We start from the raw sequence: 18891 nt of genomic DNA, 5'->3' as shown, positions 1-18891 counted from the left end.
TTAACGGTATTAGCAGTATTTTCTCAGTCAATTCCATTCCTTAGAAAATAATATACTGCAACATACCTCTTTGCAGGTGAACCCTGCCCGCTGTCCCCTGTTCTGAAGTTACCCCGCTCCTCAGAAGGCAGAGAACAGCAAATGGATCTTAGTTACGTCCGCTAAGATCATACACAAACTCAGGCAGATTCTTCTTCTAATGCTGCCTGAGAAAAAAACAACACACTCCGGTGCCGTTTAAAATAACAAACTTTTGATTGAAGAAATAAAAACTAAGTTTTAATAACCACTGTCCTCTCACACATCCTATCGATTAGTTAGGTGCAAGAGAATGACTGGGTATGACGTAGAGGGGAGGAGCTATATAGCAGCTCTGCTTGGGTGATCCTCTTGCACTTCCTGTTAGGGAGGAGTTAATATCCCATAAGTAATGGATGACCCGTGGACTGACTACACTTAACAGGAGAAATAGGTCTTGAGATTATGGGATTATTGAACAAACTGGATTTATACTTGAAACAATAATGTCCTTTACAGCTCTGTGCTAAGAAAAGTATTTTCTAGAACCTTTCATGTATGCTTTGCCCACAGCATGCATAGTCCTTAGCATTACTTTTACATGTGCCTATGCAAGTAGGAAAAATCGCTAACATTGTTTTTGAAATCTTCATGTCAAATTACTTAAAGTGATGGTTAATCCAAGCGTTTAACAAACGCTAGGATTTACCATCACTAAAAATAATGTTGAGTTTAAGTGATCAATTATTAAAAAAAGAGTGCTAAACGCAACCTGTCTGTGCCGCTGCACTGCACTAAACGTAGCGTGTCCGGCAGCCCACAGCACAGCGCTCTACTTCATTGAGGTGACGTCTCCACCTCTAAACCAATAGCCGTGCGTGTTATCGGACAGTGTTCTATATGCTAGCACGGCTATTGGTTTAGAGGTGGAAACGTCACCTCATTGAAGGAAAGTGCTGTGCCATGGGCGGCCGGAGACACTGAGTTTAGCTAGGTGCAGTGGCACAGACAGGGTGAGTTTAGCACCTTTTAAAAAATAATTTAACACTTAAACTCAACATTATTTTTAGTGATGGTAAATCCTAGCGTTTGTTAAATCACTTTAACACTTGTTTAAAGTATCACTATTCTTTTTGTGATATTTGAATGTACTTTACTGTGTATGTTGCCACTTAAATGTTGAGCTCCATTTTGCAGCAGGTTTAAAATATATCATGTGTGACTACAGAGATTTTCAAATGTTGTAGTATTAAATGATATATAACTTTAATGGGCACAATTTAACCACAAAAAAGTTGTTGTTTTTTTATAAAGAACTTTCTAAAGTACAAATCACTTACTAAGTAAATACTCACACATAGGTAAAGTCCCATTCGGGAGACACACACATTGTAGCTGCTCAGAAGAACACCTATGAAATGATCAGGAATGGCAGTTGCATATAGCAGCCAATCACTGACAGTTTCACCCTTGTGGGGTTATACACATAGGCTTAGTTTCTATTATTCTTGTAAATCATGTAAACTGGTGAGAACATAAAACATCTCCATAGACTTTAATGAAGTTACTTGTTGTTACCACCAGTTGTCATCTACAACAGCAATAGAAATTAAACTATAGTAAGTTAGAGTCGGCAAAACAAGAATGATATTCTCAAACTATTTATATTATTTTAGAATATCCCTCTAGGGCTTCATACAAGCATTTCAGTGTCTCTAAAATGACCCACAATATTTAAAGTAATTCAATTACCAGCAATACATTATTGCAAGGCCTAAGGCTTTGAACTACTGAAATGAATGAGGGGTTATTAGTTACCATATCATCCCAAATGAGGAAATAATTTCATCAAACAGTTTTACTTCACATCTCTGACCTCTTCTCTTGTCGGAAGTAGTAAAACATTTGGTTTCGCCAACCTAATTTTAATGGAAAACACAATAAATTGATGGAATTGTTAATTGTTTACAATGCACTATCAATTAATTTAATTTATAGGTGTGGGGTAAAGTTAAAAACAAGCTTTACAAACATATATATTTTTTTAAATATATTTTTATTGAGGTATAATTCAAGGCATATACAAATTATATGTCAACAAAAACCATAAAGAAATAATATGTCAGGGCAAACACACAAAATAAGCCAAACAAGATAATCATTACATGTTAGCATGTCAATTATCAGGGACATTGGTAATGAAAGTTGTTTGCCACTCAAGCTATATACCCTCCAAATAAGAGCTAAGGCCACTTTTGGACCTCATGGTAATATAAGATGTTCAACGTTGCAGAGGGTAATCTTAAACCAAAAGGGGCCATTCTTGGGTCCCATATTATAAACCTAATTTTTTATTTTTTTATTTAATTGTAGTATAAACTATTAGTCACACAATATAGACCATTATGTGGAAAGAGAACAAATAAAAACTTTAACCAACAACTGAACATGTAGAGGAATATAAAATAGATTTTGGGAATAACAGCAACTTATAAGTGCGAGATCACAATGCCAGTAAATATGTAAGCCAGTGTCATTACACGTTCAATACTGTCTAACTTTCTGCTTGTAAAAGATACCCCTCTATTGGGTGTAGCATAAAGGATCCACATTATAATAATGCTCGGCTTTCTACTACCTCAGCTTTGTGCATAGGAAATGCATAATACTAGTAAGAGACAATGTTGTATAGTCGCGTCAGTAGACTACCAAATTATATGCGTTTTATATGGGGTAAATATAACCTATGGAGGTATACTCATATTTAAACTTGCGCGCATATAGGTTAAGATAGCAAAAATAAATATATTAAATCTTCTGTAGAGGGGCCATGCTTTAGTGTGCAGAAATGTTGGGGAGCCCTAAGACTCATGTAATAGACCCAAAATATATGCTGGCCTCTAGTTCAATAATAATAGGCTATGTTGGTGTAAACAATAGCTCAGGTGCCTCAGAGAGAGACGTGTGTTTGCATATAATGCCAGAAAAGCCGGTCTTGCATGCCTTGAAAGGCTAAAATATGCTGTTCCGGCTGCAGACAACATACCAGCCCATATGTCAGACATTGTTATAGTCAAATAGTATAGCATAAATATAGTCATATGACTGGCAGTACTAAGAGTATGACTCTTCTTAATAATATATGTGAGGCTGCGATGCATGCATACATTAAAGTCCACATTAACATAATGGCATATGATCTCATAGCATAAATATACCTAATAATAAGCTGTCAAAGAGACACATATTTCAGTTACCAACATTATAACAAGCTTTCCAAGCAAATACACATTATTCAAGGCTTATATTAGGGCAAGATGAGCAATATCTTAACTTTGTAAAATGCTGGTAATTTTTACAATCATTTGGATGAGGAGCAACATTAAAGTGAGTCTCTCAAGTTCTCAAATGTATCATCTTCATGCTAAAAAAACCTAAATATAATGCATAATATTAATGGTGTTTATAGGTTTGCCTCTGCATCAATCTTAAGCATCGGAGAAACAGGAGAAAGTTCTATGAGAAAGGTTCAGCCCGTCTCCTCTAGCATTCCGTTCATCTGAAACCTGAGCTCCTAGAGAACTATGCTTTGGTGAGTCAAAAGAGTTATTAACTGATCCTAGACCTTTCAGATTCTGTAGCGGCTTCCCACTGCTGAAGTCTGTATGACTTAGTGTCCCATGTAGCTAAGCTTTGTAGGGTAGTATTTTTAAAGTAGTAAACCCCTTCAGTGGCTCCATGCCAAACAGAGAGCATATAGGAGAGTTTTCCAGCTTTCTGCTCACCTCTATATATTTGCCAGGGAGCTGGTGCAGGGCTAGCTTGGGTCCCTGATAAAGTAGACAGCCGTCTCCAGCTTCCACTGTAGTCTGGTTTAGATCTTTGGCTTTACGCAAACTTTCAAGTGATCTTGCTCCTTGGTGTTCAGGGCTGTCAGTTAAGTAGTGTGACACAGCAGGCGGGAGGAAGTCGGGATGTGTCAGTTACAATCTCCAGTCGCTCTTCTATAGTTGTTGCTCGCACCTCAGCAAAAGGGGCCGCTGCATAGCCAGCTCAGAGGTAGTCTCGGAGCAGAAAGAGGTGAGTGTTGATCTAAGGTCCTTTGCAAGCTGTTAAGTATATTGCGTAATCAGGGCCTTAAGGGTCTCCACGGCATTCATTTTAATCTTGTAACTTTTCCTTTGGCGGTAGCTCGATTTCCACAATGTTGCCTTATCCGTCAATGGAGTCTCTGTTCAGTTGTAAGCTTGGAGTGGTCTTTAGTATCGAATATTAAAATATGGTGTTTCATAGGTTGTAGTTCTTCAGCACAAATGGCTGTTTAATCTGACTATTCAGAAAGGTGGGGGGTAGATGTAGGTCTAGGCTGTTACCAGGCCTCCTCTGCGCACCTCATCTATTTCAAGCTGCTGGGCTGAGGTCTTGTATAAAAGTTGTGTAGATCGATTCCACAAGTATTAATTTTCAGTGGATTGACGCCTCGCTCGCTGCGACTAAGCTGATGTACTTAACTTTCTGTTGAATTGTCTGGCCAATTATTAACACGTGACATACAAGGTGTCACGAACGTCATAGTAGTCGCGGGAATAGAATTTTGCTCCTATAAAAGTTCAACTTATCTAAACAACTTTATTATTGTTCAAAATTTTTTGAAGAGTGATTACAGAGCGTTATTTTTGTAATATTTATTTACAAATTGGATATGGCTTCATCTGGCCATCCTATAGAAATTGGACTTTATAGATTGCCATTCTTCAGGGGTAGATGGCAAACAAACATATTGAGGAAAAATAACCATCATAGCCCCTATGACTTTGGATAAGTGGCGTGAAAAAGCAGATTGACTCATTCCAATAATGACACTAGAAACTGCCTGAAAGGAGCCTGTTGCCATAAAATGCAATGCAGCTAATAGTTTCAGAAGTCCCGGAATAGCTTGTGAACGAGCCGTCATCGGCTCCAAATGATCTTCAATCTCTCGATACAGGTGTAATATGGATTCACGATCAAGCCTGAATCTCCTTATGATCTGTCGGTCAGAAAGGCTGTGCAAACCAACCCGTGGAAGGAATACACGGGAGACACGAACTCTCCTCCTTCGAACCAATTGATTTGCGACATTTCCAGTATTCTGTCTTCTAGACCGCATTTGCATCACACAGAGAATAAACAAATACAGAAGTGTCTCCATAGCTGCCGAAATGAACAATGTAAGTACAATGCTGATATTACTGCCTTTTATATATGTCTAGACTGGCGTCTAGAGTGACTTTCCTATTGTTTTGTACCTTGCCCGCCACCTAAAAGGTGGCGAGGCAAAAATAACGAGGTGGGAGCGGAAATTGTCGCGAGCGGACAAATAGATTTTTTAGTACATTAGTTTTTAGCGAGTTGTTGGTGAAATGTGTCTAATTACAGTGAAAAATGGAGAGGTAGCGAGGTTTGGCGGATAAGTACGCTCGCAATTTTAAAGATGCGAGTTTGAACATAGTTGACGACTTTGTACATATCAGTTTGCGAGTTTTGACGCGAGATTTGTTGCGGGTAGCTCGCTGACTGCTTAGTACATGGAGCCCTTCATGTGTGGGATAAGGAGTGACAAACAGCAGTTTTATCAACTCCTCTGATCAGGCAAAATTATAAAGCAGCCATCTTGGTCATTGGTCAGACACGCCCCCCCCTACAAGCATATTTTATAGTCTCACTGGGTCTTCTTCATTCAGTATCAACAACAAACTTTCATAGCTATGTGCAGCAAGATAATGACAGATCACAACTGACTTTATATTTTATATATAAAAGCAATGCTCAGCTGACCTGTTCATCAATAGGACTGTAGAAAGTGATCCACTGAGGCTCATGAAACTGAGATTTTACCTACAGCAGTGCAAGAGCAGTAAGAACAATAAGAATATGGAATTTTCTGCCTAATTAGGTTTAGGTTAGTAAAATTCAATAGATTTTTTTTTCATTTGGCAAAGCAGGATATACAGGGATATATCAAATAGTATAGTAGCTTGTAGATCCAAAGGATAAATCTGATTGCCACTTTGGATTCTGATTGTATGGCAAGCGGAATGAATACTGATTTACCTTCTTCTTACATCCCTTTAAATTACAGGCGCGGTTGAAGAGCTGCCCCATTTCTTATGCACTAATTCTTTTGCTTACAGTTTCATGTTAACATACCAAAAGTCTAAATCAGTTTAAAGGGACAATCTATTTAAAATTAAACTTTTGTAATTCCAATATGGCATACAATTTTAAACAGCTTTCCAATTTACTTTTATTATCAAATTTGTTTTGCTCTCTTGGTATTCTTTGTGGAAAGCTAAACCTAGGTAGGCTCATATGCTAATTTCTAAGCCGTTGAACCGCCTATTATCTCAGTGCATTTTGACAGTTTTTGACAGTTAGACACTGCTAGTTCATGTGTGTCATATAGATAGCATTGTGCTCACTCCCGTGGAGTTATTTAAGTCAGTACTGATTGGGTAAAATACATGTCTGTCAAAAGGACTGAGATAAGGGGGCAGTCTGCAGAGGCTTAGAAACAAGGTAATCACAGAGGTAAAAAGTATTCACATAGATTACAAGTGTTGTGCTATACCGGGTGCATAAATAACGCAATAAAATGAGCGGTATCACACATTCCATAGTGCTGCCATTATGAGTTACTGAAAAACCTCCTTGTGCTGTGCGTTATGGTGCGTTAAGCTCCATACCGCACAAAAGCCAAAAGCTGAGTTTACGTGCTTGTGCACACTTTCCCCCATAGACATCAATGGGGAGGGAGTGTTAGAAAAAAATCTAACACCTGCGATTGTGGAATGGCAAATCGCCGTAACGCAACCCCATTGATGCCTATGGGGAAAAGAAAGTTACGTTTAAACCTAACACTCTAACATAAACCCCAAGTCTAAACACCCCTAATCTGCCGCTCCCCAACATCGCCAACACTAAATAAAGTTATAAACCCCTAATCCTCCGTTTGACGACATCACCAACACTAAATAAACCTATTAACCCCTAAAACCGCAGACCCCCCACATCACAACAAATAAATAAACCTATTAACCCCTAATCCACTGCCCACCCACATCAATACTACTGTAATAAACCTATTAACCCCTAAACTGCCAACCCCCCCACATCGCCAACACTATAATAAAGTATTAACCCCTAAATCGTTAGCCCCCACATCACAACTAATAGACTAAACCTATTAACCCCTAAACCGCCAGCCCCCCACATTGCAAAAAGGAAATGTATGCTTCAAACAAAAACAGTTAGGAGCACCAAAAAGCAAGTGAAAAAGCAAAATTTATTTACAGTTAATTTAAACATGAGGGTTAATTAACCCCAGGGTAAGAGTGTGAAAACAGAAAACAATAAACAGAGAACAAAAACGGCTGACCGGTTTCGGCGTCTGCCTTAATCCTAGCCTGCTTAAAAAGTGATTGTAAATTCACAATTTAAAAACCCTTCTCTGTGTTTCCATTGGGTGTGGAGTACACACCCTTCAAGTAATTAACCAATGTCAAACATCAACTTGATTTAATTTAATTTATTCAGACACCTGTTTCCCTACTGACACACTGTTAATAGGTGTGGCGATTTTGGATTAGCTAACTTGAAGTCTTTTATTTTGTTGGGAACTTTCAAATGCTATCATCCAAACTGCATAAAAGTGCTCCTCGTCACATCTATTTAGCCAGAAAGTGTGGTGTTCATAATAAGACATTATGCTTATATAACCAAAGTTTGCATTTTTGTAGTCTCATTTGTAAATTTTCGTATTCCTATGTATTGAACACTCTAAGTTCTCTTTTATCTACCTCATCTTGGTAAAAGGAAAGAAAGAAATGTTACCTGGGACCGCCAGGATCCGAAATTGCCCACTGACTGTTGTGTATGTAACCTCATGACCTGGGATGCTATTGCGGTTCTTAGATTTCGTGTGTGTTTGTTTGTATGCTGGAGTGACGTGTGGTACACACCTCCATTTTGACCCTATGGGCTTTCGTTCCCCTCAGCTGCCAAAGCTAGACTACGCCTCTATCTCGAGTGATGTACGCTAAGGGGGTGAGTTGAGTACCTTTTATTAAGTGTTGATCGGATTTACTGGAGGGATTACTCTAACCAAATACCCTCCCTTGATATAAGGAACGTTATTCCCAGTAGGTGTGTCAAAATGATCTGTATCTAGACCCTTGTTATACTTCCCATGCTGGGTATACCAAACCGTATATACTGCAAGTTTCTTAGCTGCGGGCGATCCAGACTCGTCATTATGTTACGTGTGAACAGTGATTTCAGTCCATCTAGATACATGTATGAATTTAGATTAGTGAATGGATTGTATACGTGTACTGTGTTGCTAGACTCCTTGTTGACATGTTATAAACCACTGTGCTGGCACTTTAACCCTGAATAACCTCCATATACTGTATTACTATAGTAAACGCACCTTCTCTATATTCATAACCAGTGTAAGATTTGGAGGGGGGGGGTTAGGGTTGGGGGGGTTGTGGGTCTGGGGGGACATGGGGAATGGGGAGTTTGGGGGGGGGGAGGGGGAAGGGAAATTAAGGTAAGGAGGATGCGGGAAATTGAAGAGTTTAGTATGGGCCTAAGGGGTGGGAAGCCACAGCTACCAAAAGTTAATTAAATCAAACTCTGAATTTAGACCCTCTGGAAACCTGGTTCTCAACCGAAAAATCCAGAAGGCCTCCCTTTCACCCAGTTTACGGGTTCTATCGAGCCCTTTGTTTTGTACTGGTACCCTCTCAATGATGGTCCACGAGAAGTACCTGGGATCTTTTTGGTGTAACCCCGAAAAGTGATTAATCAGAGGGGTAGTTAGCTCCCCTGCTCTTATATCAGCCAGATGTTCCTTTATTCTAACTCGCGCCTCTCTGGTCGTGAGACCTACATATTGGAGGGCACAATGTGTGCATGAAATTAGATACACCACGAAGTTTGACCGGCAATTTAGGCACAGTCTCTTCTGGAAGGTTTCACCCGTTACCAGGGACCTAAATGTGTCTCCCACTACCACTCTCTCACATGCTTTACATGAAAGATAGTTGCACCTATAGGTGCCATTGAGTCTTAACCAGGTCGAGCCACTGGTTTCTTCCTGTCTCAGTTTAGTGGGGGCTATTATGTTGCCTATCGTACGATTCCTTTTGTAAGCGAATCGTATGCCCTCATTCACTATATCTTTCAAAGCATCATCAGCCAAACTCCCCATTCCCCATGTCCCCCCAGACCCACAACCCCCCCAACCCTAACCCCCCCCCCTCCAAATCTTACACTGGTTATGAATATAGAGAAGGTGCGTTTACTATAGTAATACAGTATATGGAGGTTATTCAGGGTTAAAGTGCCAGCACAGTGGTTTATAACATGTCAACAAGGAGTCTAGCAACACAGTACACGTATACAATCCATTCACTAATCTAAATTCATACATGTATCTAGATGGACTAAAATCACTGTTCACACGTAACATAATGACGAGTCTGGATCGCCCGCAGCTAAGAAACTTGCAGTATATACGGTTTGGTATACCCAGCATGGGAAGTATAACAAGGGTCTAGATACAGATCATTTTGACACACCTATTGGGAATAACGTTCCTTATATCAAGGGAGGGTATTTGGTTAGAGTAATCCCTCCAGTAAATCCGATCAACACTTAATAAAAGGTACTCAACTCACCCCCTTAGCGTACATCACTCGAGATAGAGGCGTAGTCTAGCTTTGGCAGCTGAGGGGAACGAAAGCCCATAGGGTCAAAATGGAGGTGTGTACCACACGTCACTCCAGCATACAAACAAACACACACGAAATCTAAGAACCGCAATAGCATCCCAGGTCATGAGGTTACATACACAACAGTCAGTGGGCAATTTCGGATCCTGGCGGTCCCAGGTAACATTTCTTTCTTTCCTTTTACCAAGATGAGGTAGATAAAAGAGAACTTAGAGTGTTCAATACATAGGAATATGAAAATTTACAAATGAGACTACAAAAATGCAAACTTTGGTTATATAAGCATAATGTCTTATTATGAACACCACACTTTCTGGCTAAATAGATGTGACGAGGAGCACTTTTATGCAGTTTGGATGATAGCATTTGAAAGTTCACAACAAAATAAAAGACTTCAAGTTAGCTAATCCAAAATCGCCACACCTATTAACAGTGTGTCAGTAGGGAAACAGGTGTCTGAATAAATTAAATTAAATCAAGTTGATGTTTGACATTGGTTAATTACTTGAAGGGTGTGTACTCCACACCCAATGGAAACACAGAGAAGGGTTTTTAAATTGTGAATTTACAATCACTTTTTAAGCAGGCTAGGATTAAGGCAGACGCCGAAACCGGTCAGCCGTTTTTGTTCTCTGTTTATTGTTTTCTGTTTTCACACTCTTACCCTGGGGTTAATTAACCCTCATGTTTAAATTAACTGTAAATAAATTTTGCTTTTTCACTTGCTTTTTGGTGCTCCTAACTGTTTTTGTTTGAGAGATTTTGTGGCCATTGTGAGCACACACAGCGAGTTGAAAACACTTTTTAAATCCCCTATTGCGGAGGCTTGGCATTTCTCACCACACTCACCAGCAGCAAAGAGGAGTATCACAACATTATCAACAGCACCGCAAGGACACATGAGACAGATTAACCTGAAACAGGACTGTGGTGAGTCTGTTTATGATATATACATATGTGATACCATTTGAACTGCATTGGAGAGTTCTATACATATATTGAAGACATCCTTATTTCTATCTTGCTATTGTCAGGGGACATTGGGGTGGACCCATGGATATAGCATGACCATGAACTTTTGTCTGTATAACCAGGCTGGTTATGTATTGTGATTCATCATTAAATTCACATATGAAAGTTTACACCACGTACACACCCAACCACAACACCCCTTCTTTTCTCTGACTGAAATGTATGCTTACCTGATAAATTTATTTCTTTTACGATATGACGAGTCCACGGATTTCATCCTTACTTATGGGATATCGCCTCCTGGTCAGCAGGAGGAGGCAAAGAGCTCCACAGCAGAGCTGCATAAATAGCTCCTCCCTTCCCCCCCAACCCAGTCATTCGACCGAAGTTAGGAAGAAAAAGGAAAAGCCAAGGAGCAGAGGTGACTGAAGTTTAACAAAAATAAAAACCTGTCTCTAGAAAAACGACAGGGTGGGCCGTGGACTCGTCATATCATAAAAGAAATAAATTTATCAGGTAAGCATAAATTTCCTTTTCTTTTACAAGATATGACGAGTCCATGGACTCATCCTTACTTATGGGATACAATACCAAAGCTATAGGACACGGATGAAAGGGAGGGACAAGACAGGAACCTAAACAGAAGGCACCACTGCTTGAAGAACCTTTCTCCCAAAAACAGCCTCAGATGAGGCAAAAGTATCAAATTTGGAAAATTTTGAAAAAATAAAAACCTGTCTCTAGAAAAACGACAGGGTGGGCCGTGGACTCGTCATATCATAAAAGAAATAAATTTATCAGGTAAGCATAAATTTCCTTTTCTTTTACAAGATATGACGAGTCCATGGACTCATCCTTACTTATGGGATACAATACCAAAGCTATAGGACACGGATGAAAGGGAGGGACAAGACAGGAACCTAAACAGAAGGCACCACTGCTTGAAGAACCTTTCTCCCAAAAACAGCCTCAGATGAGGCAAAAGTATCAAATTTGGAAAATTTTGAAAAAATGTGAAGAGACGACCAAGTTGCAGCCTTGCAAATCTGTTCAAAAGAAGCATAATTTTTAAATGCCCATGAGGAAGCCACAGCCCTAGTCGAATGAGCCGTAATTCGTTCTGGAGGCTGCTGTCCAGCAGTCTCATATGCAACACGGATGATACTCTTCAGCCTATTCTTGTTAGAAACAACCTCAGGAAGAAAACCAGGTTTGGTACGTAACACCACCTTATCAGAATGGAAAATAAGATAAGGAGAATCACATTGTAAAGCCGAAAGCTCAGAAACTCTGTGAGCAGAAGAAATTCAAACTCCAAGGAGGAGCAATCGGTCTAAACACAGGCCGGATTCTAGTCAGGGCCTGACAAAAAGATTGAACATCTGCAACATCTGCCAGACGCTTGTGTAACAAAATAGACAAAGCAGAAATCTTCCCCTTTAAGGAACTTGCTGACAACCCTTTCTCCAATCCTTCTTGGAGAAAAAATAAAAACCTGGGAATCCTAACCCTACTCCATGAGTAGCCCTTGGATTCGCACCAATAAAGATATTTACGCCATATATTATGGTAAATTTTTCTAGTAACAGGCTTGCGTGCCTGAATCAAGGTATCAATGACCGCATCAGAGAACCCTTGCTTAGATAAAATCAAGCGTTCAATCTCCAAGCAGTCAGCTGCAGAGAAATTAGATTCGGATGATGGAAGGGTCCCTGAATTAGAAGGTCCTGCCTCAATGGAAGCTTCCATGGCGGCAGAGAAGACATGTCCACCAGATCGGCATACCAAGTCCTGCGAGGCCATGCAGGAGCAATTAGAATCACGGAAGCCCTCTCCTGTTTGATCCGTGCAATCACCCGGGGAAGGAGAGCAAACGGTGGAAACATATAAGCTAGGTTGAACGACCAAGGCACTGCCAAGGCATCTATCAGTTCGGCCTGAGGATCCCTGGACCTGGATCCGTATCTCGGGAGCTTGGCATTCTGACGAGACGCCATCAGATCCAATTCCGGTCTGCCCCACCTGAGAATCAGGGTGGCAAAGACCTCCGGATGGAGATCCCATTCCCGGATGAAACGTCTGTCTGCTCAAAAAATCCGCCTTCCAGTTGTCCACTCCTGGGATGTAGATTGCTGACAGATAACAAGAGTGAGCCTCCGCCCACCGAATTATCTTGGATACTTTTGTCATCGCTAAGGAACTCCTTTTTCCTCCCTGATGATTGATGTAAGCCACAGTCGTAATGTTGTCCGACTGAAATCGGATGAATTTGACTGAAGCCAACTGAGGCCAAGCCTGAAGGGCATTGAATATTGCTCTCAACTCCAGAATATTGATTGGAAGTAGAGACTTTGACCGAGTCCACACCCTGAGCCTTCAGGGAATTCCAGACTGCCCCCCATCCTAGTAGACTGGCGTCCGTTATCACTATCACCCATGAAGGTCTGCGGAAGCACGTCCCTTGAGACAGATGATCCAGCGACAACCACCAAAGAAGAGAGTCTCTTGTCTCCCGATCCAGATCTATCTGAGGAGACAAATTTGCATAATCTCCATTCCACTGTCTGAGCATGCTCAGTTGTAGAGGTCTGAGATGAAAACAAGCAAACGGAATGATGTCCATTGCCGCCACCATCAATCCAATTACCTCCATGCACTGAGCCACTGATGGCCGAGGATTGGACTGAAGGGCTCGGCATGTATTCAGAATCTTTAATTTTCTGACTTCTGTCAACAAGATTTTCATGGATATAGAATCTATTAGAGTTCCCAAGAAAGGAACCCTTGTCTGTGGAATTAGTGAACTCTTTTCTAGATTCACCTTCCACCCATGAGTCCTTAGAAAGGACAAAACCATGTCGGTATGAGACTTTCTCAGTCGGTAAGACGACGTCTGGATTAGAATATTGTCCAGATAAGGTGCCACTGCAATGCCCCACGGTCTGAGAACCGCTAACAAAGACCCTAGAACCTTCGTGAAGATCCTGGGTGCCGTGGCCAGCCCGAAGGGAAGAGCCACGAACTGAAAATGTTTGTCCAAGAAGGCAAACCGTAGGAACTGGTGATGATCTTTGTGGATAGGAATATGAAGATATGCATCCTTTAAGTCCACGGTAGTCATATATTGACCCTCCTGGATCAATGGAAGAATTGTCCGAATAGTTTCCATCTTGAAGGATGGAACTCTGAGAAACTTGTTTAGACTCTTGAGATCTAAAATGGGTCGGAACGTTCCCTCTTTTTTGGGAACCACAAAAAGGTTTGAGTAAAACCCCTGCCCCTGTTCCTGTATTGGAGCGGGACAAATTACTCCCATGGTGGAGAGGTCTTCTACACAACGTAAGAACGCCTCACTTTTTATCTGGTCTACAGATAATCGTGAAAGAAGAAACCTTCCCTTGGGAAGGAATTTTTGAACTCCAACTGATACCCTTGAGACACGATTTCTAGTGTCCAGGGATCCTGAACGTCTCTCATCCAAGCCTGGACAAAGAGAGAAAGTCTGCCCCCTACTAGATCCGGTCCCGGATCGGGGGCTGTCCCTTCATGCTGTCTTGGTAGCAGCAGCAGGTTTCTTGGGTTGTTTACCCTTGTTCCAACCCTGGTTAGGTTTCCAGGTGGGTTTGGCTTGAGAATAATTCCCTTCCTGTTTAACAGAAGAGGAAGAGGAGATTCCTTTGAAGTTTCGAAAGGAACGAAAATTATTCTGTCGTCCCCTTTAATTAGCTGTTTTGTCCTGAGGAAGGCGGTGACCCTTACCTCCCGTAATGTCAGAAATTATCTCTTTCAAGTCAGGCCCAAACAGGGTCTTACCCTTGAAAGGAATCGCCAAGAGCTTTGATTTAGAGGACACATCCGCAGACCAAGATTTTAACCATAAGGCTCTGCGCGCTAAAATGGAAAATCCTGAATTCTTAGCCTCCAATTTGGCGATCTGAAAGGCTGCATCCATAATAAAAGAATCAGCCAGCTTAAGGGCCTTAATTCTATCTATTATGTCTTCTAAATGAATCTCAGTCTTAAGGGACTCTTCTAGAGCGTCAAACCAAAAGACTGTTACAAAGAAAGGCCGTCGTTTGTAATAGAAACCCTTGATGAATATATAGCTTCTTTAGACCCTCCAACTTTTTATCCATAGGGTCTTTGAAAGCACAACTGTCCTCAATAGGGATAGTCATACGCTTAGCCAGGGTAGAGATAGCTCCCTCCACCTTAGGGACCGTCTGCCAAGAGTCCCGAACGGTGTCAGCTATAGGGTACATTTTCCTAAAAATAGGGGGGGGGGAGAACGGGATACCAGGTCTCTCCCATTCCCTTGTAATAATTTCTGAAATTCTCTTAGGAACCGGAAACACATCGAAATAAGAAGGGACCTCTAAGTATTTGGCCATCTTACTCAATTTCTCTGGCGGAACCACAATAGAGTCACAGTCGTCCAGAGTCACCAAAACCTCTCGTAGCAAAAGGCGGAGGTGTTCAAGTTTATATCTGAAGGACATGACATCTGAATCTGTCTGGGGTAATGCACTTCCTGAATCAAACAGTTCCCTCCTCAGACAGGACCTCCCTACAACCCAATTCAGAGCCCTGGGAAGGTATATCGGAGATAGCAATTAAAGCATCAGAAGTTGCAGGGACCACGTGGGCCTCTGTCCTGCTGCGTTTGCCTTGTAGCACTGGCAACTTAGATAAAACTTCTGTAAGAGTGGATGACATGACTGCAGCCATATCCTGCAGAGTAAATGACGCAGACGCCGTTGAAGAACATGGTGGCGCTTGCACAGGCGTTAAAGGCTGTGACGCTTGGGGAGAAAGATGCGGCATACCCTCAATCTCATGAGTCTGAGGACATTCATTAGACATATCTTTATTAAAGAAAATGTGCTCTTTACACTGTAAAGCCCTCTCAATACATGGACAATGTGTAACAGGGGGTTCCACAATAGCATTCAAACACATAGGGCATGTACTCTGTTCAAGGTCATCCATTTTTTACAACCTGAACAAAAAGTAATTTTGGTCAAAAACACTGATAATATAATTATCGTACTGTATCTTTAAGTAAACAATCTGAATTAACTTAATAATTGAGGCAGAGGGCAAATCTCACAAACCCTGCACAATGACCTTTAGAAATAAAATACTTTTGAAAATAACTCAGTCACCTCACCGCAGCTCCGCTGCGGTTCCTACCTGCCTCCAAGTGACCAACCTAACTCTGCAAACACGGCACTCCTAAAGTCGCTTGTAAAATATCACCACAAGCAGACTTAGGAGCTGTGAGGAGATGCTGCCAACCGGAACAGAAATAGTAACTGCGCTGTCAAAGCACGCGCAACGTAAGCCCCGCCCTTTGTGGGCGTAAACCCCATGCAATCACCACAGAATACCGCCATGTACCGGAGCCTTGTAATAAACATATACCCTCTGGAAACTGTCCCCAGCGTCAGCCAGACCGATATAGTTCGCACACACACCATATATCCCAGCGCTTCTAGACCCAACATACAATGCTAGAATGTCTGGTTATAGTGTATACCACATAGTCTTTCCCAGCGCTCCTAGGCCCATAATATAATACTAGAGTGTCTGGAGCAATCTACTATTTCGGCATTCTGCATCTACCCCAGCGCTTCTAGGCTATTAGCTGCCAGATGTCTGGATATACTGTTAGAGGGAAGCCCCTCAATATAATGGCACAAGTACAGTTAATTTGAGATATGCTAGCAGCCCCAGAATAAAAAACTGCACTTACCTCCATGCTGAGGAACAGCATGACAACTTCACAGTGTCAAGAGGTCCACTGTTCCTCCTGAGGTCCTGTGAAAGTACAAGAGTCTTAGTTACAATCCTCTAAGACTATACACAGAAAACGCAGCACAACATGGGAGGAGGCGCAGTGGAGTCAAATATCCACCAGTTCCCATAGTCTAAAAGACTATCCAGAAGCTGCTCTGTAATAAAATATCACACTTTGGCACCATTTAAAAATAAAAAACTCTTGATTGAAGAATCTAAACTAATACCTCACTTTACCTCTTCCTATCACTAACGCAGGCAAAGAGAATGACTGGGTTGGGGGGGAAGGGAGGAGCTATTTATGCAGCTCTGCTGTGGAGCTCTTTGCCTCCTCCTGCTGACCAGGAGGCGATATCCCATAAGTAAGGATGAAATCCGTGGACTCGTCATATCTTGTAAAAGAAACACTAAATTAAACTATTAACCCCTAAACCCATTACCCCTTTAACTTTAAATTAAACGTTACTATATAACTATCTTAAAATAAATAAAAACTTACCTGTGAAATAAAAAAAATAAGATTAAACTATATATTAACCTAACTTAATTATTCTAATAAAATTAAAAAAACTACCAATTAAAAAACTTAAATTACAAATTTAAATAAACCTAATACTACAAAAAAAATTAAAAAAATCTAATATTACAAAACCCCCACTAAAATTACAAAAAATAAAAAAACACTAAGATTACAAAAATAAAAAACCAAATTATCCAAAATAATAAAAATTACACCTAATCTAATAGCCCTATAAAAACAAAAAAGCCCCCCAAAATAAAAACACTCTAACTTGGAGATTTTTCCTAAATTATTATACTTAATGCAAAATCTTTCAATTATGCTTAAAAGGAAAGAGATAAATATATTTAAACATAAATGTACTCAATTTCTGTGGGGAGGGAAACGGAAAGCCATTGCTATAAAAACATTGTCCCTCTTTAGGACTGATGGAGGCCTAGCTCTTCCAGACATTGAAGTATACAACTTGGTGTGTATTGCGAAGATAGCATTAGACTGGATAGCTGGAGCTGATTATTACGTAACACAAGCTATGGAGGAAAATGTAATTCAGCCATACTCATTGAAAGTGCTTTTACATTACCCTTTCAATAAATGGCCCTGCAAAATTAAACAATGGCTAGTTATTAGCAACGTGATCTTTGCCTGGCAAAAATTGTTTAAAATGATCCACATTGATTATAGATTCTCCAAGTTCCTGCCTATTATGGGTAACCCCAATTTTCCACCGGCCTTAAAATCAAATATTTTTAGAGAATGGGCCCTAAAGGGATTAATGTATATATTTCAACTTAGAGATCCTAGGTCAGGGAGATGCAAGTCGTTTATGGAGGTAAAACAGGAATTTGGGATAGCAAACAGAGAATTCTTTGCCTTTTTACAGGGACGACATTATATTCAGACATTTGCCTATGAGGATGTAGAGGAGGATACTTGGCGTAGTTTAAAGCCAATACTTAACCTCTTTAGAGCGGGCAAATATTCAATATCACTATTATACAAAACAATTATGCATTTCCTAGGGCAAGCAAAGGTCCAAAAAATTGCACAGATATGGCAGGTTACAACAGAGGTTATACAGAGGAGCTTTAGATTATTAGACTCTGCAATTCTCTCCACTTCTTGGAGAGAATCTCATACTAAACATATAAATAGGGCCTATGTTGCCCCAAAAGTTAAAGCTCGCTGGGATAAAACAAGAGCTTTCTGCCATAAGTGTAAGGCAGCAGAAGAAGACATTTTCATTGTTTTTGGGGGTGCTTTAAAATAAAGAAATTCTGGTATAAAATTAATCATTGGCTAAATAAGATTAACCAAAACTATATACAAATAACGGACAACCATGTTTTTTTCTTACTAGATGGACAAAAGGAAGGTCAATGTCTAAACCCTCATCAATTTAACGCTACAATTATGGTAGGCAGATTGCTGATTTTAAAATATTGGAAATCAAAGAAAGCACCAAATTTGACAGAATTCCTAGTGAAACTTAAAAAACAGGTAATCATGGAACAAATGGACACCTCAATAAGCTCAGAAACTCAAATCCAACGTTTTTTCTATAAATGGAAGAATGTTATATTAAGATACCCCAAGGAGACCCAATCACAGCTTATTGCACCCTTTCGAGCTACTATGTACCTTGAGCTTGCTATAGCGAATAACATATTCCATTTGGTTATTTGTTAGTTTTATTTAATTTAAAAGAACCCATCAGTGTAATAAGGAAGTGTTTGAGTTATATGGTTTCTGAACTACGGTCCAAGGAGGACCAGGTGGATATATAATTACATAATGTTTCTA

The 18891-nt window shown here is 40.4% G+C and overlaps 1 protein-coding gene across 1 annotated transcript in view; it reads right to left on the bottom strand.

Annotated features, from left to right (window-relative positions):
* Nucleotides 1–18891, bottom strand: part of LOC128644307 (meiosis-specific with OB domain-containing protein-like) — a 127730-nt gene that overhangs the window by 30954 nt on the left and 77885 nt on the right. The window contains exon 7 of the mRNA XM_053696974.1: nt 1837–1937. Coding sequence (XP_053552949.1) covers nt 1837–1937 — 101 coding nt within the window. The remainder of the gene's footprint in view (nt 1–1836; nt 1938–18891) is intronic.

The sequence above is a fragment of the Bombina bombina genome, unplaced genomic scaffold (genome assembly GCF_027579735.1).
Source record: "Bombina bombina isolate aBomBom1 unplaced genomic scaffold, aBomBom1.pri scaffold_870, whole genome shotgun sequence".
Lineage (NCBI taxonomy): Eukaryota > Metazoa > Chordata > Amphibia > Anura > Bombinatoridae > Bombina > Bombina bombina.
The sequence above is the reverse complement of the archived record's forward strand: the minus strand, read 5'-3'. Positions and strand labels throughout refer to the sequence as shown.